This window comes from Sarcophilus harrisii, chromosome 1 (assembly GCF_902635505.1).
Source record: "Sarcophilus harrisii chromosome 1, mSarHar1.11, whole genome shotgun sequence".
NCBI classification, from domain to species: domain Eukaryota; kingdom Metazoa; phylum Chordata; class Mammalia; order Dasyuromorphia; family Dasyuridae; genus Sarcophilus; species Sarcophilus harrisii.
The window spans coordinates 705,442,482-705,469,506 of NC_045426.1; the positions used below are offsets into that span (position 1 = coordinate 705,442,482).

The 27,025-nt window shown below is 43.0% G+C and overlaps 1 protein-coding gene across 1 annotated transcript in view; it reads right to left on the reverse strand.

The window, feature by feature from the left end:
* TTC28 (tetratricopeptide repeat domain 28) overlaps positions 1-26,513 on the reverse strand; it is a 509,780-nt gene extending 483,267 nt beyond the window's left edge. The window contains exons 1-2 of the mRNA XM_031948792.1: positions 26,508-26,513; positions 26,005-26,283 (exon numbers count right to left, since the gene is read on the reverse strand). Of these exons, the coding sequence (XP_031804652.1) occupies positions 26,005-26,283; positions 26,508-26,513 (285 nt within the window). The remainder of the gene's footprint in view (positions 1-26,004; positions 26,284-26,507) is intronic.
* Positions 26,514-27,025: the final 512 nt, after the last annotated feature.

The window sequence follows — 27,025 nt, forward strand, 5'->3', positions numbered from 1 at the left end:
CCCATTATCATGTAAATTCTTTGAGGGTGGGGCATATATTTCTTTTTATTTATATTTATATCTTGAGCACTCAGCATACCACTTGGCACATAATAAGTGTTTAATAAATGCCTGTTGCTTTGCCTGTGTCACTGGCATGATATGGGGAATGAAGGAATGGTGAACATCAAGGATAATTTCAGGGTTGAAAATTTGGATCAATGAAAGATGGTAGTATACGCTACAAAAACTGAGAAGTTGAGAGGAAGGATAAATCTAGAGAAAAATAGAATGCATTCAATTTTGGACATGTTGAGTTTGAGATGCCTTTGGGATACATCCAGGTGGAGATGTCCAGCAGGCAGTTTGTGAAGGTCTGGCAAGGAGACTGATTAGAACTGAATATATAATTTGCAAGTCTACTGCACAGAATCGATAATTGAACCCATGGGAACTGATGAGATCACCAAAGGAGTTCATGAAGGAGAAGGGAACTGGGCACAGACCCTTGGGGACACACTCCTGTTGAGGAAGCTGAGCAGGAACAGTCAGGTAAGAGAAGGCTACCCCATAGAGAGAGGGAGCGGAGAATATGCAGGAGGAGAAGCAGCTCTCAGAAGCTAAAGATGAGGTACAAGGAGGACGGCAGTGAAGGGGAGTCCCTGCTAGGGGAAGACACACCACCGGCCAAAAAGCTGCTGTAGACAGCAGGGCAGACCATTCACACCAGACACCAGGATGAGCTCCACGGCTCTACAAGGTCCCATGATACCCAATCAGAGGAAGAGAGGAGATGACAGCTTGAATCTGCCTCCAGGCCAGGCAGGGGCCCAGCAGATGCAGTGATGGGCTTAGAACCAGGAAGGCTTGCATACTTACTGGTGCCTCCTGGGCAAGGCACCTAACCTCTCTCTGCCTCACCTTCCCCAACTGTAACATGGGCATCAAAGCAGGGTTTTGTGAGGATTAAATAAAATGACATTTGTGAAATGCTAGGCACAGTATCTAGTCATCTGAAAATGCTTTTTCCCCAGTGGATAAGGGATGAATTCATTATTCAATAAATGACAGAATCATGTGAGATAAAATGGACAACTTTGATTACACAAAATTAAAAGGTTTTGCAGAAATGAACCTAATGTTCATAATATGAGAAAGAGGTAACTGGCAAAAATTTTTGGTCACAAGTTTCTCCAATCAAAATCTCATTTCCGAGGTAGATAAGCAAATTGTTATGAATTTGTAAAATCAAGAACCAACAAATAAGTGATCCAAGGATATGAATGGATAGTTTTCAAAGAAAGAAATGCCAGTTACCATAAAACAATGCTCTAAATCACTACTGAATAGAGAAATACAAATTAAAACAACTTAGAAGTTCTACCTTATATCAATTGGGCAATAAGCAGACTTGCAAAAGAAGAAAATTGTAGAGATTGGAGAGATTCTGGGGAGGTAAGGACTCCAGGGCACTGCTGGCTTCTAGGCGTTCTGGAAAGCAATCTGGGACGAGACCCCAAAGTTACCACACTGGGCAGACCCTCAGATTCAGCTTCACCAGAACTAGGCCTATGCCCCAAAGAAATCACAAGCACAGGGAAAGGATTTAAATAGACAAAAGTATGTGTAGCATGTCTTTTCACGGTAGCAAAATAACAAAGCCCTGAGGGACCAGAGTTCTCCTACTGAAGAAGGGTTAAACAGAAACCAGTGGTATTTGTACGGGTAGTATTTGGTTCTTTCAGGCTCATCTGACTTTTTGTGACCCCATTTGGGGTTTCCTTGGCAAAGACACTGAAAAAACCTCCTTGAAGGACTTGTGAACTCTGATCAATGCAATAATAAACAAATGGAGATGAACCACAGCACTCACCTCCAAAAGATGCAGAAAGAATGCTTCTCAGACACGGTTCATGGAAGAATTTGTTTCTCCAGACTACACAGACAAGTCCTGAGGAATGATTTGGGGGATTTGTTTTTTTCATTTAAAACTTTCCATCTGCTGCTCCACTCGGTCTGAACTGCCAGGAACATGATGTCTTCCCAGAATAGGCTGATTACCTGAAATCTCATCATTTTACCTTTAATTCAGCTTTGGAAACTCATTGCATTCTCTCCTCCCTGACTGGAGGCTGGAGAGTGGGCACTAAACTCCTCCCAACTCCCCTCTGCATCTGAAGCTCTGCTTGTGTGAATGCCATAGAACATTATATCCCATGTCAATGGCCTCCTTGAAGTCCCCCCTCCTTTTGGGTTTCTCTTTGTACACTGCCCCCCCCATTATACTCTAAATTCCTTGAAAGTAAGAACTGCCTTTCTTTTTCTTTATTTGTTAGCTTAGTGCCTGGCACATAGTCCATGCTTAATAAATTATTGAAATGAAATGAATTTGTTCAATGGAGAAGGATGGACATGGGAGAGAGAGATTAATTTTTTAAATGCTGATTATTTGAAAAGTAAAAATCATAAACTTTTTTTTAAGTGTTTGGAGATAGCAGCTTCAGTGCAGGCAGACAGTTACAAAGCCATAATGTTGAGAAATGAGTAGAAGATAAACACATGAAGATAAATGTGTAGATGACTCTACAGGAGTATTTGCCTTTGGATCACAAGATGTGAGCAGAAAGAAATGGTAGGGCCAGAGGAAGGGTTGGTTTGGTTGGTTGGTTGGTTGGTTGGTTTTTAAATACCAGGAACCAGATCTGCTTGGTGGTTTGGGGGGCACTAGGGCTGCAAAGGGGTCTTCAAAGTGCTGAATAACCGCTCTAGTTCATTCTCATTCCATAACAATCACACGCCACAAACCAGTCTTGTTGCCAATAATCACTGAAAACAGTGCCCGGGACTTAGACTTTGGGGCTGTGCAGGATGCGCAGTACTGAGATTCAGCGGTGGGACGAAGCATTCTGAAGCTATAGTTCATAGTATATATGTAACATTTCTCTTAGAATAGGTAAGAGCGACCGAAGCGGAGGAACTCAAGGTTCTCTCGAGCTTTGCTAGTCTTTGAAGAGAATACTCCAGAACGTCATAACCACTTTAAAGAATAATGAATCCTTTGCAATAACAACACTGACATCTCGGGGTTATTGTGAGGATGAGGTAGATAATAGTGTAAAGGGCTTACAAGCCTCAAATCACTGCAGAGATATCAACCTGGGAGGTACAAAGAAAATTGTGATAAAATGATCCCACTGGACTGAGTTCCCAAATTCTACACAAGGGGGCGCAGGAAACATTCTTCATATAACAAAAGGCAAGGTCCAGTTTAACTTATTATTCTTGGAGCATAATCCTGCAGACTCCTAAAATGTTTTCCTAGAGATGAGGCCAATTAAACCGAAACGTTTTCCTCTCATTATATTTCCCAGATAAAGTCAAACTTTCCACAATTCAAGGACTGTATGTACAATGACTAAATTTTTTGTTCAAATTAAGGCTTTAAATTATATATAATTACACTTAATTAAGAAAGTTATGTCACTTCCACGAAGACAAGCTTCTGGTGTTCTGAAGCCAGTCAATTCTCAAAGCTTTGTTTATTCCCAAAAGCCATTAACCCCAAATGACTAGAGCCTTGGTGAAGTTCTGCTTGAGCACGAACTTTCGACTTCTAGAAATTCTGCATAAAGGCATAGGATGTAAACACTCTTGTGATGTGACTAGAAAGTGCTACAGGCTCGGGCCCAGGCTCTGGTCACCCTCCCCGGCCCCAGAGTGAACATTTCTCCCAAAGGCAATCAGCTCAGACAAGGGGAAAGTGCATTGTCAGGCTCCACCCGCACTCATACATGCCCAGACGGGCCTTTCCAAGACTCTCGGTTACACCTAGTGTGACTTGTCGATGCCATTTAAAATCAGAGGCAGGGGAATAATGAGAAAGAAGTGGGCAGGAGAGAAAGCTGGGAGCACCAAATCTCAACCTATCCTGCAAAGCAGAATTTATATAATAATAGTAATAATAAGGTTAAGAAATAGAGAGTGGGGGCAGCTGGTGGCGCAGTGGAGAGAGCCCCAGCCCTGAAATCAGGGGGACCTGAGTTCGAATTTGACCTCAGACACTTGACACTTCCTGGCTGTGTGACCCTGGGCAAGTCACTTAATCCCAACTGCCTCAGCAAAAAAAAAAAAGATAAAAAGTGGAATAAATCAGATAAACAGTGAACTGAAGCAGACTAATAACAGTAGCCTATACTTAAATACACCCAAAGATCCCAGGTACTGGGGGAAGGACTCACTAGTCAACCAAAATAAAAATTTGTTGGGAAAACTAGAAAGCAGACTGCAGAAACCAGGTGCAAGCTGATCTCACAGAGCACATGTATATCATGGCAAGCTCCAAAGGAGTACAAAGCAGGACATCATAACCAAATAAGAGAGCAGTGAAGAAAGAACCTGTCAGTTCCATGGATAGGAGAAAAGTTCAAGAACCAAAGAAGAGACAGAAGATAAAATGGACAATTTCAATGGCACAGAATTTAAAAGGTTTTGCAGATACATAAGCAATCTAACTAAAATTAGAACAAATCATGGTTACATGTGAATTTTTTAGATTATGAAAGGGGGAAATGAAATGGTTCAGGTGGGACGATGACTGCATGCTGGGATCCCAGATTCACCACAAACCCCACTTCGGCACTCCGACATGTACCACATGACCAGACTGCACAGGGAGTCACCTCTAGATTCCCCCCTCTAACCCAAGAATCCAAAGGGGAATCCCTTCAATGTTGCTGAGATCTTGGAAAAGACAAGTTATATCAAATTCCAGCATATCACACTGCACTGCTTGGTGCTTTTATGACTAAATACCTAACACAAGTCCCCACTCCAACATGAGTATGAGAGCAATAGGAGAGCAACCCTATATGCAGCCTTTGTGTAAAAACAGGATTTGATCATTTGTGGCATGTAAGATAACTTTCACAGAATGTCGTAAAAATGATTTTTCCCCCTTTACTTGCTTCCCTTCTAATTTGCAACAAGACTCCCTGAAAATAGTCTCATTTCCAAGATATATAAGGAACTAATTCAAATATAAAGGAATAAGAGTCCTCAACTGATAAATGATCAATGAATATAAAGAGGCAATTTTCAAAGGAAAAAAATCAAAGCTCTCAATGGCCACATTAAAAAGTCCCCAAATAATTAATAATTGAATAAATGCAAATTCAATCAATTCTGAAATTCCATCTAAAACTCAAAGATTAGAGAAGTTGATTATAAATGAGAAAAATGACAAATGTTGGAAGTGTGTTGGAAAATAGACATCAGCCATTTATGGAGAGCGATAAGCCACTTTGGAAAGTACTATGGAATTGTGTTTCCCAAATCACTAAACTATATGTAGCCTTTGACCCAGTCATCCCAATATGAGATGTATGTCCCAAAGAGCTCAAAGAGGACATTCATTTCTTCTTCCTTTATTTCCCACCACTGTTCTGCTTGGTTTCAGCTCCAGGAAAAATCTGCCTCCTTCAGAATAAGGTCATCACCAAGTTTATCATTCAAACTTTGATCCTCCCCTCCTGAGCACTCTGATTGGAGGCGGCCTTTCCCAAGCAACTTCATTTACCATAAACACTCAGCTGAATTTTGACTCCACAAATCCTCTGAAGGGGATCTTTTGGCTTCTCCTTTTCACTCTCCCTTTGTGTACAGTTTTCCCTCATTAGACTAGAAATTCCCTGGGGACAATTACTATCTTTCTTTGTCTCATTTTATATCCCCAGTACTTAGTACTGGGTCGGGTAAATAGTAGGTACTTAATGTTTATTGATTATGATATGAAAAGGAACAATATACATAGAAAAACATTTCTAGCAGCTCTTTTTATAACAACTGAAAATTAGGAATTTGTTCATCAAGTAAGGAATAGCTAAACAAATTATTCAATATTAATATAGCAGAATACTATTACACTGTAAGAAATGAAGGGGATATTGTCAGAAAAACCTGGGAAGATTTGCATGAACTATAAGTGAAATGAACAGAATCAGAAGAACAATTGAAAAAACAAGATTATAAAGATGAACAGCTTTGAAAACTGTTTCGGGAAATAGTCAAGCATGATTTCTGAAGACCCACAAAGAACTATGGCAGCATAGGATAAAAGCTTCGTATCTCTAGAGGTCATCTAGGCCAAAACTCTCATTTATCAGATAAGTACACTGAGGCTCAGAAAGGTTAAATCATTTACCCAGGGTCACACATTTGACATTCTAAATGTCAGAGACAAAATGTTTCCCAACTCCAAGGCCATCACTCTACCTACTACGCTTCTCATTTTAGTTATTTTTTTTATTTAATTCAATTTTTTGAATTAACATTTTTATTTAATCTCCGTCCCGTATTTCCCTCAGTAAGGGAAAAAAATCTTTTTATAACAATATGGATAGTCAAAAAAACTGATTCCTTTATAAGCCTTTTCTAAAAAAATATATTTCAACATAATTTTTACCCTTGAGTCTATTCACCTCTCTGTCAGCAGATAGATAATAATAAAAATTTATATTTGAGGTTTGCAAAGCATTTTACAAAGATTACTTCATTTTAGAGGCAACTCAATGGTGCAGTGGATAGAATACTGAGCTTGGAGTTTAAAAAGACTTGATTTCCTAACAAGTCTCAGACACTTATTAGCTGTATAATCTTGGAAAAGTCACTTAAATTCTTCTGCCTCAGTTTGCTTAAATGTAAAATAGAATAATTACAACAGTTACTTCCCAAGATTGTTGTGAAGATTAAAGGAGATGGTATTTGTAAAGAGCTTAGAACAGAGCACTAAATAAGAGAACTAAATGCATGTCTAGTCCTTCTTTATCCCTACAACAACCTGGGAGACAAATGCTATTATTTTTCCCATTTTACAAATGAAGAAACTGAGGCAGACAGTCCTGGAGTGACTTCCCAGAGTCACAGGTTGGTAGGATTAGAAATCGAGTCCTCCTCACTCCCGTTCCAATGCTCTTGATCCATTAGGCCACCTCACAGCATCTGGCCAGAAGAATTAGGTAAAATAGGACTGCTAGGGCCAAGAAGCTTGTACTTTATTCCAAAAGGGGAAGCAGAAAGAAGACTGGACTTGGAGACTTGGAACACCTAGAGGAGGAAGAGCAGGGGAAAGCCAGGAAAAACAGACAGATGTGAGTGGGAGGCAAGAACCATCAGCACCTGGAAGAGACCAGAAGGGAGAGGCTCGATGGGAGGACCAGCAGGGATGAGGACGGCCGGGTCAGGGATTCTGGGCGCTGGGAGATGAGGGAGCTCACCAACCGACTTCAGCTCTCTCTGTAGCTTTTCCCTCCCTGGCCCGACCTTCCTGCCTGGCTGCCCTCCTTCAGTCGGGCTTCTCTTCAGCCCCATCACTTGGCTGAGACTTGGATTCCAAGAGTCACCAGGCTGTCCCAGGGGCCCACCTGAGGCCCCTTCTCGGGCACTTCCTCCGACCTCCTGGCTCGGCCCCTCCAGGGTTTCCTCCCTCTGACCCCTCTCCCAGGTCCTTTCTGGTTCATCATCTACACCAAGTGCTCTGACTCCAGGGGCTCCTACAGGTTCGGCCATCCTCCCTTCTCCTCCTCCACCTCCTCATTAGCCCCTGTGCCGATCATCTCCATGGTAACGATCCATACCTATACACACATGTAGCTTGGTATTATATGGAGGTGTTCATATATATGGTGCACTTACGTGTACTACAGGTGTGTATGTGTGTACATGTATGTTGTGCCATTCTGTGTACACATGTACCTTCACATACACTTCCTCTGCCCTTTAGTCCCTCATCACCACATGGACAATTGGACATTTCAAACGGGATGTCCCGGACACATCTTAAATCCAACACGCCCAAAACAGGACTCACCCCCCACAATCTTGCTCTCTCACTAACTCCCTCCTGTCTCTTTCACTCATAACCTCCACACAGGACTATCTGTCCTCCTCCTCCCCACGCACTTCTCCCTTCCCCACATCTCCGAGCTCGCCCCCCCAGCTGCCTTGGAGCCCAGGCTCATATCACCTCTGGCCTCCATGACTGACCTGCCCTCTATGTGGGATCTCTCTGCCTCAAGTCTCTCCCCACTATGATCCGTCCTGTACAAAGAACGCTGCTAAAGTCATCCTCCTTAAGTGAGGTCTGACACCGTGATCTCCTAAATCAACTCCAGGGGCTTCTTCTTGTCTCTGGGATAAAACAGAAGCTCTTCTGTTTAGCTACTAAAGCTCTTCCCAAGCTGGATCTGGCCCAGCCGGCCTTCCTGTTCCTCCCGTCTCTCAGCTCTGCCGCAGCCATGTCACAGGCCGAGAACGCGCTTCCTCCTGGCTGCTCCCACAGAGAGACCCCGCCTTCCCATAAGATGCGGCCCAAACCCCATCTACGTGGCGCCCTTCCAAACTACCTTGTGATGGATGACTCTGTACTTGCATTTATTCATGCCGTGTTTATTTCGCATCTTGTACATATACTTGTCTCCTCCTCCCTTAGAATGTCTTGGAGTAGGAATTCTTTCATTCTTTTCACTGGAATCACTGGAAAGGGAGGGAGCATCACTGCTGAGAGAAGGGGACTGGAAGCATCAGAGGCTCTTAGAGAAAAGTTTGAGAGAGCTCCTTTATTTGGGGAAATATGACAGTAAGAGAAGGGTGCAGGTGAAGCCGGGAAAACAGTTGGGATTGGATAACCAAAATCCTTTAGCTGTGGTTCTTTTCCAAAAAGAAGTCTAGGGAATGGGCATTTTAACATTCTGTAAGGTGCACTCTTCATGTGAACTTTTGTTTTTATATTGCCTAAATGTCCTCCTTTATCTCCCCAAAAGCCCTCCCTTATGCAATGGAGGCTAGGCTGGAGGTAGTTTCCCATGTTACAGGGAAGGTCCTGCTGTAAAAAAGGCATTGGGTTTTGAGTTGAAACGTTACAGACATTCCGTTATCACCCAAAATGAGACTGGCTGGGTCAGGCAGGGCCATTGAGCATCTCCTAAGCACCTACTATGTGCAGCTGTGGGCAGGGGGAAGAACAACAAGCTGATGAGTGTGGACAGACAGGCCATAAAAAGTAAATAACCAAGAGAGGGAAAAACCGGGGAAAGGCTTTGGCACAAGACTTTAGTTGGAACCTGAAGGAAGCTGGCCCAGCCAGGAGGCCCAGGTGAGGAGACCCAGACCTCTGCCAGGGAGACTGCTCAGAGCTGAGACTGAGCCCTGTTTACACCCGGCCAAAGACTTCAAGGAGGGTGTAAAAAGACCGGAAAGGTGGGGGAGGGGGCACTGGCTACAAGGGGCTTTAGATGCCTAACAGTATTTTGTATCACTTAAAGGTGACAGAGGCCACTGGGGGTGGACATGACTAATCCTGCGCTTTCCATCTAGAGGGTGGACCAGAGTGGGAAGAAGGATGAGGCGGCAGGTTATTGCCCCTGCCCAAGAGTAAGGTGGTGAGGGCCTGCACCGCCATGGCGGCTGTATTATGGGGAGGAAGGGAGTCCCGGAGTGATCCGCACGAGGGAAGCCGAGCAGCCCCCGGAGAAGCAGACTAGATTTGTGGGGTGAGAGAAGGTCAGGAAGACCAGACGGCAGCAAAGCCTCCAGCCTGGGCCAATAGGAGGATGCTAGCACACCCTCAACAGGAATGGGGACGTTGGGAAGGGGGAAGGGCTTAGGTTTAGGGAGCTCAGTTTTGGCCATGGCGGACTGAAGGTTTCTCCAGGACCCGCAGTTCAAGATATCTGCAAGGCAGCTGGGGGCCAAGCCTGGCGGTCAGCCGAGGCAGGAGAGGTGGATCTGAGAACTATCAGCCTGCAGGGGGCCTCGCACCCAGGGGGCGAGGAGATCACCACAAGCAGCCGCATGCAAAGACAAGAGGAGCTTCTTGGTTATCCTTCCGGGTTTTAGGCCAAGGCAGAATTCTTGTGAACAAGCTACCAGACCCCAGAACTACAGTCCATGGTGAGCTCTGTACAAGGGGCAAGAGCAGAGATGTGCACTCATCCACCCACTGGCGAGTCGGTCTGAAAGCGACGTTGGTGGGATGAATGCCCTGGCCTGGAGCTCCCTTTCCTCAGGAACACAACTGCTTTAGAGGAGGGCGGACCTCAGGGGTTAGGGGAGCAGGGTACAAGGATAGTGATTTATTCTTGGTCCATCTTCCTATAAATATCCTTTTGTAATAGTTAACCAATGTAAACTGGTCACTGTAGGTAGGTGCAACTGGGGGGTTAGTAATGGCAGTGGGAAAAACCTCCAGGAATAGAAGCTTCAGTGAAAAGCATTAGAGAAATATCCTTCCCAGTTCCTCAGGAGCAAGCCCAAAACCCTGAGCGGAGATACAACACCTCGGAAGAATAAGGCCAAAGAATCACTACATTTATAACAAAAAATTGTTTAAAGAAAAAGTAAAGTGATTAAAAAAAGAGAAAATAATCAAGACATTAAAAAAAATCTAACAATATGTTTAATGTTCTACAATCATGGACTGCTTCCACCTCTACCAAAGAATAAGGTGATATTTTCAATAAATTCTACATCATTATGAGCTCTCTTAAAAGAAAAATTTAAGATAAGAAACAGATTTATCTTCTTGAGGAAAATAGAAAAACCACCTTTATCCCAATAATAGGAAAACAAAGAGAATTTGTCTATTGCATTACAGAGTCTGGATAGCAGGTGACTTACATCCCAAAAGCTAGGAGGAACTGGGAAGATATACATATAAAAAATTATAAAGTCCTATTGGGATAAATATGCAATATATCTTCCATTTGAAACCACATCTTTTTCCCATTAACAAGCTTATAAACTCTCAAAAGGAAATTATTCCAGAACTTATTCCTAAACACATAAAAATGTGCAAATCTCATATGATTAAGCATGAATCAAATGGAAATACTTAAAGGAAAAAAAAGGGGGCCCTCAATCTTCAAGAGTCAATATAGGGTCATGCTTTAAAGAAATACATTTATAAAGCCTAATACTTCCCTTTGACAGCAAGGGATCTAGGTCCCCTACTTTCCCAGCAATAAAAAGCTTCAGTCACAGACTAATCCACATGTGGATAATCTGGAAAAGTTTCTTAGTTTCCCCACAAATTTCTATTTTCCTCAGAGTAGCCTGGTTGGAGTCCCTTAAAAGCACTCTCATCAGAGTTGAATACACAATCCTCTTGTCATCATCCTCTTCTGAGACTAATGGGGTTTCACAGAAGAAAGAGATGAGCCAGTTAATGCTGAAAACAACAGGCTCTTTCATTTAGCCTGCTCAAGGGAAGGCCAAAAATGGAAAGCCACATAACTGGAGGCTAGACAACAGGGAGGGTGAGACGGTGATCCCCAGAGAAGAAGGCCATGGCCTCCAAGGAGGCCCACACCCAGGGTCCGGGACTGACACTCCAAAGGAGACAGCCATCAAACCCCCCGAGCCAAGACCTAGACTCACAGTTCCCAGCCCTTACACAGCAGGGCCAAGAAAGAGCAGGGAAGAAACTCAAAGAGGGATGTCCTTGGGGAGCTGCAGAGGCTGTGGAATAAAAACATAATTCAACGGGGTCTGGTCCACCCTTGGGGGCACCCCCCGTGCTGCCCACCAGAGGTCTTTGGCCTAGGGTAAGAGACTCCAGATTCAGGAGGTCACGGAGAGGGGACAGAACCAGGTCCAGAGGAATCTGGCTGGAAACTGCAGCTTCCTGGACACGGACAGACTGTCAAGGAAAACACAGGTTCTACCTCATGACACTTGGGACTTGATAAAGACTGAGGGAGTCGCTGTTTGGCTTAACATCACATCAGAGCAGAGTATGAATTAGTGAATAAAGGAAACTTAAGGCAATGGGTGGCTTTTGTGTGCTCCCCCATGTGTCAATCCTACTTACTTTCATTTCAGAAGCGATGGAAAGGCTTTCTTACAGCTACTTATAGGCCCCCTTTCCCAGCGTTCCTGAGAAGGAGGAAAGCTGGTTTTTGTCACATGGCTAGAACATCAAAATCCCACCATTCAATCATCAGGGCTTCTGGCTCCTCGAGTGGAAGTCAAGGATCACCCAGCAGAGCTTACTCCAGTTGGTTACATTGGGATGAAAATCAGCATTTTGGCCGAGGACCAGAAGGCAGCCAGACCTAAAGCAGAATACAGAGTACTCTGGGCCCAGAAAATGAGTTAAGAAATAGTTTAGAAAGTCTTGGGCCCACTTAATCTGAGCCTGAGTAGATTTCTTTTAAACAAATTCCTAATTCCCTCAACCTGCTGCATTTCTTAATTTCTGTATACTCATTTTATGTTTCTGACTGGATTGCTAAAGCCAACAGGTGCAAATAATTAGGCAACTAAGACAAGAGGGGAGATTTGGATTTTGGTACTTCAAAGAAACTCTGGTACTGATCAACTTGGTCTTCTGGGTTGTATTTGCTTAGCTTACAATCTGGACTTTCTTCTGTCCTTCCTCCGTGTCCTTGAAGAAAAAGAGATTTACAATATGAATGTCAGGAAATCAATGGAGGGAATAGGGAAAGGTCTTGTAGAGAGGGTTGTTCTTGAAGTGTGTCTTGAAGAAAATAAAAAAAAAATTGGTTAGTGGAAGAGATCAGTTATCCAGAAGCAACCATAGTAGCAGAGTTCAAAATTACCTTAACATTTCAAAGTAATTGGTAGTCAACAAAAACCTTCTAAGAAAACTAGAAAAATCCAAAAGGAGTTACATATAGAAGAACACCTCACACTGTACACCAAAATCAGCTCCAAATGGATATATGATTTAGATAGGAGGTTACATCTTAAACAAAGGAGAGAAGCAAGAAAAAAAATGCTAAGAGAAACTCAGAATTGGGGGGGAAAGAATGATCAAGCAAATGTCAGAGAGAACCACAAAAGATAAACAATTTTGATTAAATAAAATTGACACATTTTTGCATAAACAAAATAAAACAATTAGAGTCAGAAGGAAAGCATTTAATAGGGGCCATGAGGGAGGAATCTTTTTCAGAAAGTTTCTTTATAAGGCTCTACTATCACTTCTATCTTGGTAAAAAAAATTACATAAAGGATGAGACTCACCAAGATTCCTTACTTTACTCTGAATCTTGTTTTCCTCACTCATTGTCAGGAGGTGGGTAGCATATTTCATTACTAGTCCTTAAGAACTATGGCTGGTCATTGTATTGATCAGAATTGTTAAAAATAGATAAGGAATTAGTACAAGTGTAAAAGAACAAAAGACATTCCCAAGCAGAAAAATCGTCATAGAAAAAAATCTGCCCAATCACTAATAATTTTTAAAAAGTCAACTAAAGATTCTACCTTATACCTATTAAATTAGCAAAGATGACAGATGAAATTATACTTTTGGAAAGGATTAGGGGATAACAGGCACACCGGAGCACAGTTGGTAAATCCGGGAATGGAGCCAATCATTCTGGAAAACAATTTGGAACTATACTCAAAAAGTTCCTAAACTGTTCATACTCTGACCTACTGATACTCTTAATGGGTCTATAATTCAAGGACATCAAAGAAAACAAATAGAAATCATGTACAAAAATATTTATAAGAGGTTTTGTTGTTTGTAGTGACAAAAAACATTGCATTAAAGGGTATCCAACAGCTGGAAAAAGACTGAATAAATTATGACATATGAATGCAGTGGAATATTATTGGACTATGAGAAAGGAGGACTGTTTTGGAGAAAATGGCAAGACCAGTATGAACTGAGGCAGAATACAGTAAGCAGAACAGGAGAAAAACTTACATAATTACTATGCAATATTATCATGAAAAACAACTTTGAAAGACTTAAGAATTCTGATCAATACAATGACCGGCCACAATTCCTAAGGACTGGTAATGAAATATGCTACCTACCTCCTCACAATGAGGTGAGGAAAACAAGATTCAGAATAAGGTAAGGAATCTTGGTGCGTCTCGTCCTTTGGGTGATTTTTTTTACCAAGCATATGAGACTTCTTTCTAAATGTACACAAGGGGATAAGGGTAAATAAAGGCAGAAGTCTAACAGTGAAGAGGCAGGCCTAAGGCATTAGATACCCTAACAGTAGTTGAACCAATGTTTGGGGGCTTAAGAGTGCCCCTGAAAGAAAGGGAAGGAAATAAGGGAATAGAGAAGAATGTGAGATGTGTCAAGTCAAGGATTGGGTCAAATCAAAGGCTATTAATGAAGGAAAAGTGACCTTTTCAGTCTCAGCAAGAGAAGAATTGTCAGGAAAGTAGGTGGGTGAGGGGAGGATTGAACAAAGAGAGAAAGGAAGGAGGTCTTGCTTTAGGAGGAGATTCTGCTAATAAATGCTTCTCTTGGTGAAGAGAGATGATCTGTGAAGAGGGATGGAAAAGGGGCACTGAAGTGTGGTCTGGAGGTCTTGGTGCTTGAAAAGAACATTCATCTGACCCCACGAAGGGAGATGTTGGAACTCCGGGGGATAGGGAAGTGGGGAAATTATAGAAAAAAAGGATATTTTTGAGGAAAATAGAGAAAAAATTACTTGAGGGAGGCTACAGACCAGCGGTGGGCTGCATAATTATGGATGTCATGGGGAGAAACCCTACTATACCATACGACTGCAAGCGCCTCTCTGTAATATTCTATGAGTAAGACAAAGTGGAAATGGGGAATCTGGGAGCAAACTTTACCAGACAGTGACTGTGAGAACATACAGAAGGGACCAAGAGAAGCAATGTCACAGTGTTACAAGTGACAAAAGTTAGCAAGTGACTGAATCTGATGGGAGGTGAGTACTAAGTTGAGGCCGACACCAAAGGTGCAGATCTTGAGGCTTAAAAAGCTGATTCCTCATCAGTAACAGGGAAGTTCAAAAGAGGGGGAGGTTTAGGGGGAAATAATGAACCCTGTCTTGGACTTGCTGAGTTTGAGATGTCAAAGGGGCATACAGTTGCAAGATGTTTTTAAGAAGCAACTGGTCGAGTTCTGATGGACCTGGCCATCCTCAGCAATGAGATCAACCAAATCATTTCCAATGGAGCAGTAATGAACTGAACCAGCGACGCCCAGAGAAAGAACTCTGGGAGATGACTAAAAACCATTACATTGAATTCCCAATCCCTATAATTTTGCCCACCTGCATTTTTGATTTCCTTCACAAGCTAATTGTACAATATTTCAGAGTCTGATTCTTTTTGTACAGCAAAATAACAGTTTGGTCATGTAAAAAAAAAAAGAAGAAGAAGCAACTGGTCAGTATGACCATTGTTCATAAGAATAATGACTAGGGATGAATATACAGATCAGGGAATTATCTGGCTGGGAATATCACTGAACCACTGATTAGCTGATTAGTTCACTAAAGCAATGGATTAAACAATCTAATCAAATGAAAAAGAATAAAACTGGATAAGAAAATAAAACCCCACAAAACACATACAAAATAAATTTTAAAAAGCAGAGGAGGTGGAAGAAAATCTTAGTGAATACAAAAAAGCAGAAGTTATAATCATGCTACCTGACAACACAAAAACAAACATTCAAGAAATAAAAAGGGATAAAACAAGGCAACTATATTATGCTGAAAAGAATCATAAACAAATCCGTTATCAGTTAAAAAAAAGAAAGAAACCTTATACACTCCAAATGCCTTATCCAAAAAATTCATAAAGGAAACATTTGAGCTACAAGAAGACTCAGCAGCACAGAAGTGACAGAAGACTTGCAACATCAATTTTGGATAAGTCTAACAGAAAGTTAAACAAAGAAGAAAATATGGAACTAAACAAACCGCTAGAGAAAGTAAGGTAAAAAAATATGACATTTTCCAAATGGGACCACAAAAGAATATACATATTTCTCACCACTACAAGGAATTTTTACAAAATCTGATCCCCTATTAGGGCACAGAGATAGTGCAAACAGATGTAAAAAGCCAAAAATAGTTAATACATTCATAATAGACCATAACACAATAAATATAGAAATTAGTTCAGGTACCACCCCTAAATGGGGCTTCAAAATGAAATCCTAAATAACAAACAAGTGGCTCAAAGAACAAATCACAGAAACACTTAATAACTGTAAAATAAAGGAATATACAATATATGACCCTGCTGCAGATTAATAAATTTAAAGAGAAAAAAGTTATTTATTCACTTTACAACTTGAAATCTATGATTGTATGATAACCCTATTTAGTTTCAGGTCTCATTCTCATCTGCCCTATAGATTCCTCCTTCTGGCCTTAGGTCTACTGCCTTTCAGGGTCTTGCAGGGGGGGTAGGGAGAGGGCAGGGGGAAAGGATTTCCAATTATACCAGTTTTTTCACTGATATCACATATAGAAGGTTATTGGCTCTTACTTTGACATAACACGCACCAACATATTTGGCCCTAGCCCGGAGAACCTAAGATGTAGGCTCCCAAATGGAAGACATCAGGGATCTGTTATGGGAGAAAAAAAGACCACGTCCCAGTCTACATCAGTCACACAGTTGGGAGCAGCCCCTTTCCTTAGGCTGCAGAGTCAGAACTGGCTGCATTTTGTCCTCTTTTCCTATGGTGTCCAGGAGTAAAGAGCTCAGTCACTCCTAACAAGCAACACCATTTGATAAGGAAGACGGTCTGAGGTCCGCACCCTCCATGGAGGAATTGAGATTCTGTCCTTTCAGTTCAGGTGTAGACAGTGGAGTTCCAAACCCAGGAAGAAGTCAAATGTTGCAGGCAGGCCTGCAGGGAAGCCCTGGGAAATCATGAACTCAAGAAGCAAGCTCTGAACTTGAATTTGGTGGAGCTCATATGCTATGTGCGAAGTAAATTAAGATGTGTACCTAATTCCCTTCCCTAGAGACAGAGTTGGTGGAAGAAGGGGATTACTCCACAAGGTGCCGAGAGAAACGTTTGCATATTTGCTCTGACTATAGTTTTTAAGTAAATATTCCTATCTAAAAGCAAATCTAATACTCAATGGCTAAATGGAACTGTGGTGCTTAGAAGGTTGTACAGGGAAAAGTAGTTATATTTCTCTAGAAAATCCATACCATATAACAAAGACTCTGTCCACCTGTCTCCTGTGGAGCCAGAAAATACAGAGGCCTCCAACCCACAAAGTGATCATCTGAAGGTCACACAGAGAAGATGCCATCTGCAGGGGCAGAGGGGCCCCAGAAGTCTAACTGGAACCCTGAGGCCGGCCTATTTAAGCTACAAGATCCTACTTCCTCGGCAGTCCTCCTGTGGCTAGAAAATTCTCATCTTCTGTTCCACTAATCTCTATAATTCAGACCCACCATCTGGCCTGGAAGAAAGGCCACTTCACCTGTTCCTTCCTTCCATCTCCTATCTCCTGAAATTCCACCTTCCTAAACTTCAGGCCCTTTCCTCATGCTACCATTCCACCCTCGGATTCTGCTCTTACCCACAAATCCTCTTCATCTTTCCCAGTGCCCCTAAACAAAGATCCTGCCAGGCTGTACTTCTTACAACCCACTGCCAGCATCTTCTCCTTGGGAATCAACCTGCAGATCATTGGGCTGCTGGTACCTTGGTCAATGGATTCAGCACTTGGCTCACCCCATTCCTGTCTACCTTCAGCCCTGCTCTCATCCTCGAACGTGGCCCCCCAGTTCATTTCTCTCTTCAACTCTAATAACTTCTGTGTCCAAACTAACTCAGCCACCCACAGGAAAGTTCAAACCTTAAACTGAGAGTTGAAAGAACCAGAAGTGGTGGCTGGGAAAGGACTCCTTTGACAGAAGAGGTGCTTCTTCCTATAGAAGATTTCTTAATCTTACCTTTTGAATCTCCCCAATGGCAGGTAAATGCCCTAAAGGCAAAGGTTGTTTCATTCTATCTTTACAACCCCAGGTGCTTCACATCCAGCCCATACTTAAAATGCCAGCAGTATGAGAATGAATTGGATTTCTTCACCCCCTCACCTCCCTTTCCTGGTACATGTAATACCCACAGCCACTATGTGGGGGATCAAAGTAATGGAGACCACACAACACATTGCTAAATTATATTCAAGTCATGCAACCAATGATGAGGAAACAAGGAAACCAAACTTGGGGCTAGGGAACATCAAGGCTGGATGGGCCCCAGAGCTCTCCTCCCTGCAGGAGCCCTTCATCAGCTAGTCCCTCATCCTGGAACGTGGCCGATGGGGAAGAGAAGGACACTAACAGAATGTCCTATACATTCCCTAATTTGCATAATATTCAGGAAATAGAAGCATACAGGAATGGTGGAAAGATGGCCATCCCACACAAAAAGGGACTGCCTTCCGCCACCCGCTCAGTCACAAGTTAGTGACGTAACATGAAGCCAGCTGCTAGACCTCCAGCAAATTACCCGAGACTGATAACAAAAGTGGAGGAAGGGAAAGCATGGACCAAATGAGAACAGTTATTAGTTCACTAAGTCTGACAATACTGTAGAGAACCTCTGAAACACCAGGGACACGGTTTTAAAGTTGTTTTATCTACTTCTTCCACTTACACAAAGGTAAAAACCTGCCATGCTTTCCTATGAAACAAAGGGGAATTGATTTTTTGAATTATTTTAATGGCTGATATAAATAGAAAGCCATTATGAAATATTTGTGAATTTCTCTTGCCATCACAATGGACTAAGATCAAGCAATATCCAATTACCTACCATCCTTTTTTACTGCCCAGACAGAGCACCTCTCCTTGGCTAATACAGGGTGTGATCTCCTTCCCAAGAAGACATTTGACTTACATTCCCATGCTCCTTTGTACTTTCTTCAGGGCACGGAAGAAGTGGAGAATGTTTTCCTTCACCTAAGATATCAGTAAATGATGCTTTTCCACAGTCTTCCACATGACTTGTGATTGTGTAAATCCATCATTAAACCCGTCACATAGTACTAAAAATTACTGGGAATTCCAGGTCAAGAAACATAGCACAAGAAACTAATACAAACTCATTCTGGTAGCTCCCTCTACTGTCCAATCGGAAAACATGTTTTAATATTAAAAACCTAGGAATCTTTCAAAGTTCCAAGCAGCAACAGATAAGGAAATTATTGTTACAAACTCAGTGGATTCAAACCTCTGCTAGCACTTCAGTTTATCTTGACACTTGCATTCATTTCTAGAATTTTTTTTGAAAACATGGTGATCACAATGATCCCAGCAGGTTTCTTAAGTTCACTTATGCCGAGGAGTCACAGGACTTTGGTGATTATCTGATGGAACTGTGCAAAAGAGGAAATGGCCCCAAAAAGAGCAATGTCCATGTTGCAGATAAAGTCTGTTAATTGTTCTGTCCGTGCACTCCCTCTCTTCCATCTCCGAAAATCAAACTGAAGCTCAGGTGCCACTTTCTACATGAAGCCTCCGCAGTCTCCCCAATTACTTTGGGAAGTAGGGAGAGCTCTGGGTTCCACCTCTAACCCTCCCGGACAGGGGACACTGAGTCAGCTGCTCATGGGTCTCTCCATGCATCCTGCTCTCTCTCTTTCCTGAACATCATGCAAGGCGCCAATCCACACAAAATAGTCTCTGTCACAGAGACATGGGGGGGGTCCCCTACTAGGCTGAAACCACAGCTTCAGCACCCATCCTCATCCCTATCTGCATAAATACATGCAGAGACATGCATGTCGTGTGGGGGTGAGAGACACAGTCACTGAACATTCATCAAGCACCTACTATGTGTCACCACTGGGGATACAAAAGGAGCCAAAGACCTTCCTTCCTCCGGAGTCACTCACAATCCATTGGGGGAGAAAATAAACCAAAAAATGGGTACCAACGAGCCAAAGGCAGGACAACCAGGAAATGATTAAAAGAGGGGAGGCTTCCTGGAGAAAGTGAGTCGGGCCAGAACCTGAAGGAAGCCAGGAGGCAAGGATGGGGAAAAGGATTGGGGTGGGGGGGGGGAATCCCAGGGCCCGGCTGGAGACTAGAAAATGGCTGTCCAGTGTCCAGGCTGGAAGGATGCTGAGACAGCAGGAGGCAGGGTAAGAAGGCAACAGGAGGGCTTGGGGTACCTTTGTTTTTGACACTGGAGGTGATCGGAAGCCCCTGGAGTTCACAGAGGCTGAAGGGGCTGATGTGGTCAGAACTATACTTAAGGAGGCAGGTGCCCCTCTCCCCTCCCCCAGCAGCCCCGGCACTAATCCAGTTGGAAGGTGATGAGGAAGGAGGCCAGGGCAGGCAAGGCCCGAGGGGCACAGGAGGAAAATGCTGCAAGCTGGATGACTCCAGGATTGGGATCCTGGGGGCGGCCCCTCCAGGGACCGGGAAGGGAGGAGCAGGGGAGGCTCTGGGGGAGGAAGGACACATCTAAGATCAGCCTGAAGAGGTCCCAGAATTCATGGGAACTGATGAAATCAGCAAGTGAGGGAAGAGAGAGGGAGAAAAGGACCCAGCCTGAGGGTCCTGCACACACACACACAGTCACATACACACACTCACACCCCCCACCACCAGTTTGAACATCAAGACCTTTCCCCCCAGAACTCCTTCCTCAAAGATTAACTTACTTCCTGGACTTCCAGCCCATCCAACCCTCTGCATTTTGATGACTGAGTTGATATTGCTCAGATACTCCCTCTCACATTCCCAACCCCCCCAGTTTCCCCCCCAAAGCTAATCCCCCTCCCCCATGATCTCTGACACAACCAGGCCATAGGTAACAAAGCAGCTTTCCCACCTCCCCGACCTTTAGCCCGAACCTTGCCTGACACTTTCCTGGGCAGGTGGAGGCCACTGGCCAAGAGCTGCCTCGGGCGCTCCCCTGGGCCTCCTCTCACCTCACCAGGTGTCCCTCCCCTCCCTTCTCACATGACCTGGTGGCCCTTCTCATCTCCAAGGCGGGCCCCTGGGTGAGCAGCTTTGGCCTTGGTCCGACTATCTTCCCCAGCAAACTGCCCCTAGTCCTACTCACTCACCAATCCTAGAGGAGGATTCCCTGAGCCTACAACTTTGCCCATGTTTCCCCATCTTAAAAACAAACCTCCCTTGCCCGTCTATCCTCGATGCCTGCTGCTGCCCGCTGCACTTTTTCCCTTGGGTGGCAAACCTCTCGAGAACTCTGTCCTCCTCCAAATCACCTGCCTTTAGCCAGGAGACTGGGAGAAGGCTCTGGGCCAGCTTTGCAGAGAAGGGGCCAGCAGGACTGAGCCGGTGTCAGGGTCCTATCTCTGGAATTATCCCTAGCGACCATAGTTTGAATATGCTCTTTTAGCAGTCCAAAATAAAAGACGCTTTCCCCAATCAGTTGAGTTGCTCTGGCTAGCTTAGCCATCCATCTCCTACCAAATGTGGTTAGACGCAGGCGATCACAGAGGCCTAATCAACCTCTCTCTCAAAGTAATCAGTGAACAGGAATTGGGGAGGTTCCATAAATCAGGGAAACAAGATTCTACCAGAGGAAATGTGTTCTTTGACTTGGGAACAAGATAAAATCTCAGTTCAACCAAGGAGAGAATGATCTCATCGGGAATAATAATTATAACTACAGCTAGTAATAATAGAGCATTTTAAGGTTGGCAAAGTGCTTTACAGATACCCCATTTTATCATCACAGAAACCCTGTCGGGTGGGGGGCTATGATTACCCCATTTTACAGATGTGGAGCCTGAGGCAAACAGAGGTAAAGTGGCTTGCCCACGGTCACACAGCTAGAAGTGAATGAGGCCAGACTGGAGGTTGAGCCTTTCCGACCCCAGCTCTGGTACTCTATTGCACCCCTTAGCTGGAGTCCCCCCTCGGCATCGGTCTCCAGGTGCTGGAAGTCGAGGAGCCTCTGGGGCCAGCTTCTCCACACACCTGTGGCTTTGGGAAGGCTCCTATCCATGGTCCCAGAATTTGCCTTCTCTCTTGCCAATGGCCATGGATTCTTTCCCTGCTTCTCCAGAAGTTTCTCCCAAACTAAAGCAAGTTTGTAGCACTGAAAGGTCCAAGTTTTCTTGCCCACCAGGAGCTGTATCTCTCTGTGGGCAGGGCTGTCCTTGCAGAAATCAGCTGGGCTTGAGACTGGGTTGGGATTATGTCATTTCCATTTCACATACTGCCTGAGTGGTGAAATGAATGTCCTGAGAGGAATCTTTCAAAGTACAAAAACCAGAAAGTGCCATGAAAAGTACTGTCACTTTCAAGTGTAAATTATCCAAAAAATGTCTTCTCGTTTTACTTCAAGCCACGAAAGTATGCTCCCTAGTGGCAATCACATAGCCCAGGGAAATTAGTTAAAGGCATGACTTCACCAGACATTTCTCAACATGCTTTTGTATTTATGCCTTAACAACCTTATAAAAACATGGGTAGCAACTTACTGCAAGCAGGACACTAAAAAAGCAAATTGTCTCAGAAAGTCAGTCACCTGAAGAAGGCTCACGTCCATGGCCGAGTTCTTGTTTCCTCAAGTTCCGGACTTCCTTTGTGAGCTAGACTTCCTGAATCACTTCCTAAGGACACGGTGCCCATCTTAAAGAAGCCAGTTATACCATGCAGGCCATTAGTTTCCATGGAAACAGACTCTGACATTACCTCAGTTTGATATTTATGGGAAAAATTCCTCTCCCCCCAAAAAATAGCTATTTTCCTCTTAGACCAACAGTAGTAAAATAACAAATTAAAAAGAACAAAATCCCCCAGGCCCTGCAGGGGACCCAGTAGAAGAGCTGCCAGTCACACTGAGTAATAAGAAAACCCACTCCGTCTTAAACAAAGACGGAACAAAGACTTCTTTGTGCATACCCACTCTGACTGGACAAGGCAGAAACTCTCAGCTACTAAAGTGGAGACAAACTCTAAACTTCAGCAACTTAAAAAAAAAAAAGCCCCAAACATTACATTTGCCAAGGAGAGATGATTACTAAAAGTCAAGCTAAGTTTCAAAGACATCCAAAGCTACTGCTCCATAACATGGGGCGGTGGGAGGGGTGAGACAGAGTCCAGAAGACCCAGCCTGAAGGGGTCACCTCTCACCCCTGGTTGGGTGTCTCTGGACAAGTCCCTTCCCCTCTCAATGACTTGAGCAATTCTCTAAGCTGCGCCGAATTTCCTCAGCTGAGAGTTTCCCTTAGAGAGGAAATCCCATGTCCAGTGATTCTTGGTCTCTTATAAAATCATGAATAATTAATGAACATTCAAAATAACTAACTGTTAACAAGAATATGCTGCTTATTCCCAAACATCAATTGAAAAATAGCACGACAACCTACAAAATTAGAAATGAGAGACAATTAGGTTTTGTTTACTATAGAAATGGATAAAACCCCAGTGATAGTGGAGAGCTGACCCGGAAGCCAGGAACCCTCCTCTGACCCATCCCGGCTAAATGACTGAACCTCTCAGGACTAGGCAAGTCTCAGGAAATGTTACCAAGGGGCCAACCTGCACTAATTGAGGGAGTTCCAGTCCCTATTCACACACACTCATATTCACTCTTGTCTCGGTGGAACTCCCTTGCCTGCTTGTTGCTAATTCCTCAGAAGTTTCTGAATAACTCGACTGCCACTAAGAAGAAATAAGGTGAAATTCTGCCCCAAACCAGTGGCCCTCAGAGCAGAAAGCTCCCTGGCACCCTTGATTCCAGACCTACTAAAGAATGGAAAACTTTTTAGCTTCTCTGTTTGAGATACTAGATTTTGTCATGGGAGCAAAGAACAAGAGCTTGGGCAGACTCAGGACATAGCAGAGGACAGAAGGCCGGACATGCTATGCCCCATGGGGATCTCAAAGAGTTGGCTATAACCTAACAAGTAAATAAACTCCCTCAAAAGAGGGAGGAACCAAGGTGGGCTTTGTGCAGAAAACAGTGCTTGAGTTGAATCTTAAAGGAAGAAAGGAACTCTCCAGGTGAAGGGGAGGAGGGGGCAGTTCACATATGGGGGACAGCCAACACAAGGGCGCAGAGATGAGAAAGGGCCTGGGATGTGGAAGGAGCAGAGGCCTGTTTAGCTGGACCACAGAGGGAGGGCTAGAAAGAGAGATTGGGGCCAGCCTGGGAAGGGCTGTAAAAGCAAAACGGGAGAGTCGTACCTTAGCCTAAAAGCAACTGGGAGCCTCAGGGGTTGACTGATAGAGAAGTCTGGTCAGATGGGCTCCTAAGGAAAGTGAGGATGTAGGATAGACTGGAGGGAGGGAGAGCCATAATCTGGGTGGGACTCTGAGGGTAAACAAAAGTAGTCCCCATGGAAGTAGAGAGGTGTCAGATGTGGATATGGTGGAAGAAGAGCTGACAAATGAGGGACAAGCAAGGTGAAAAAAAGTGAGGGAGGGTGAAGAGTGGAGGATAATGCTGTGTGAACCTGGGGGCTGAGAGGGGGCGAGTATCAGGGCTGCAAACCTGCATCTCTGGGAGATGGAGGAGCTCAGGAGGAAAGCTACCGAGATCTGAAACATGCTGAGTCTGAGGTGTGCCCATGACATCCAGGTGGAAATATCCAATCAGCATTTGGTAATGGCGGATTGAACCTCCAGGAAGAAACTAGAGACAGATGGATAGATGGATATAGGTACAGAGAAAGGTATACGTATAGTCATGTACTATTAAAGATATTAAAGATATATCCATATGTCTACACATATCTGGGGGTGCACTGCACAGGTGTGTGTATATATGCAGGTGTATCTCACATACACACACAGTTATGAGTCTATGGATCATCTTATGAAGATGATAGTTAAGCTCCTGGAAGCTGATGAGGTTATCAGTAGAATCCCTTAATTTAAAATATGTCCAGAAAGAGCTCCAGGCTTCTAGTTCTGTTACTGCCCTCTTGTGACCTGTGACCTTGAACCTGTCACAATCTCTGAGTTTGAGTTGCCTCATCTGTCATCATGTCATATCTCTCTACAAATATAAAAGTTTATTATTCTTTATAAAGGATAAGTGATCCCCAAACTCTTGATAAATTAATTCTACTAATTTATACCTGAAGAGGAAAGGTACTATGGAGATTTTAAGTTTCTATATTTTATTCTATAAATTTTTGTTAAAAAAAAAACCTATCAAGAATTATATACTACTGTAACAACTCATGGAAAAAAAATACTTGAAATACCGCAGAAGGACTAAAATGATAATAACAACAATAATAGAGCAATGCCACAGGCTCCTGATGAGACACTGAAAAGCCTATCAAATATATTGTCTATAAAATATGTATAATATTATAACATAAATAGAAAGATCAACAAGCACAAAACAACACTATAAATAAAAAGCATGGTCCCAAAGAAGAACTATGAGAACAGAATCCCACCCCATCATTTTGAAGAGCTGTATGATCCAAAGGTGTGGAACATAGCATCACATTTGCTGATTTTTTTCTCTTCTTCCACTTTTTCTCTAAAAAAAATATTCTTTGTTTATGAGATGGATTTCTGAGAAAGCAAAGGAAAGGAAAAATGTTTATAGTGCAAAAATGAAAAATAGAAATTAAAAGGTATATTTTTAAATTTGTATTAACATTCATGATACATCTAGAATGAAACGTAAGTTTCTCCAAATGGTTTCATGACCTACAACAAAATAAAACTTGAGCAGACTTTTGTCTAGTACTAGGAAATTGTTTAAAAAATAAAACAAGAAAGCCAAGCAAAGATATAGAATTCTACTGAAAATAAAGTACATGCCAAAGAGAGATTGTTTTGTTTTCTGGCTGGTATCCAGATGATTATGGCGATTTAGTTATAAGAGATAGTTTCACTCAAGTAACATCATTTTAAAATATGGAGAATAAAATTATCAACAAGCAGATGAGAATTAGTTATTCTATGTTCTGAGAGAAAAGCATGGTCATCATATAGATTTCCAAAAGGTTGGATCCAAGACCCTAATCCAAAACAGGAAAAACAGGTTTCCAAGAAAATAAGAAAAAGTAAGAAAAATTATAACTACATCAACAAAAATTAACCTCTGTAAAAAATACAATGTTTCAAGATACAGACAAGGAATTTATTCATCATAACTAAATAAAATCATCACATCGTCCACTGAATGGAAACTATCAAAAATTTAATGGCTTTTCATATTCAACAAAATTTTACATGAAAAAGACTATAAACATATCAGAGTTCTCTGCATATAAATGAGATTCCTACCTTTGGCCATTTGGGATTTAGAAGTCGGGCTTTGATTGCATCATCCAGGGCTTTATGATATTCCTGGATTTTCAGGTAAGCTGCAGACCTATTACTGTACAAGATACAGTTCTGAGGGTCCACAGCAAGGGCCTCATTATACAGGACAATGGCCGTGTTGAAATCTCCATCCTGACAGGCCTGGTTGCTCTGACGAACTTTCTCAACAAATTCAGCTTTGCTCAGTGCTGGTCCATCTGGGCTTCTCCGGCCAAAAGACTTGGATCCAAAAAGAGGAATCTATAAAGAGAGAAACCTTGTCAAACAAGGACCAGAGAGCTCTGACACATTTAACACAGTGTTATAACTTGAAATTGCTTACAAATTCCAGGTCCAACCTCTTGGCAATGTTATGAACAGTTTTAAAACATAGAGAAAGTACATGAACAAAAAGATATTCATCAATGTGTACAGCATTAAGGGGCTGAAAACACTAAAATTAAATAACCAAAGGTCCAACTAACAAGCATACAGAAGCAAAAAACACTGCCCAATAGAGAACTGGTCAAAGAAAATGAAAAGAGGAGAGAGAGGAGGGGGAGAAGGAGGAAGAAAGAAGGAGGAAGAGCAGGAGGAGGAGGAGGAGGAAGAACAAGAGAAGGAGCAGGAGAAGGAAGAAGAGGAGGAGGAGGAGCAGGAGGAGGAAGAGCAGGAGAAGGAGTAGGAAGAAGAGGAAGAGCAGGAGGAAGTGGAGGAGGAAGAGCAGGAGGAAGAGGAAGAGGTGGAGGAGGAGGAAGAACAAGAGGAGGAGAAGGAGAAAGAAGAGCAGGAAGAAGAGAACAATAGAAGAAGACTAATTGCATACTATTAACACAAGGGCAGCTGGGCAGCTCAGTGGATAGAATGCTGGGCTTGGACTCAAGAAGATTCATCTTGCTGAATTTAAATCCAACCTCAGACATTTATTAGCCATGTGACCCTGGACAGCCACTTCACCTGGTCTGCCTCAGTTTCCTCATCTGTAAAATGAATTGGAGTAGAA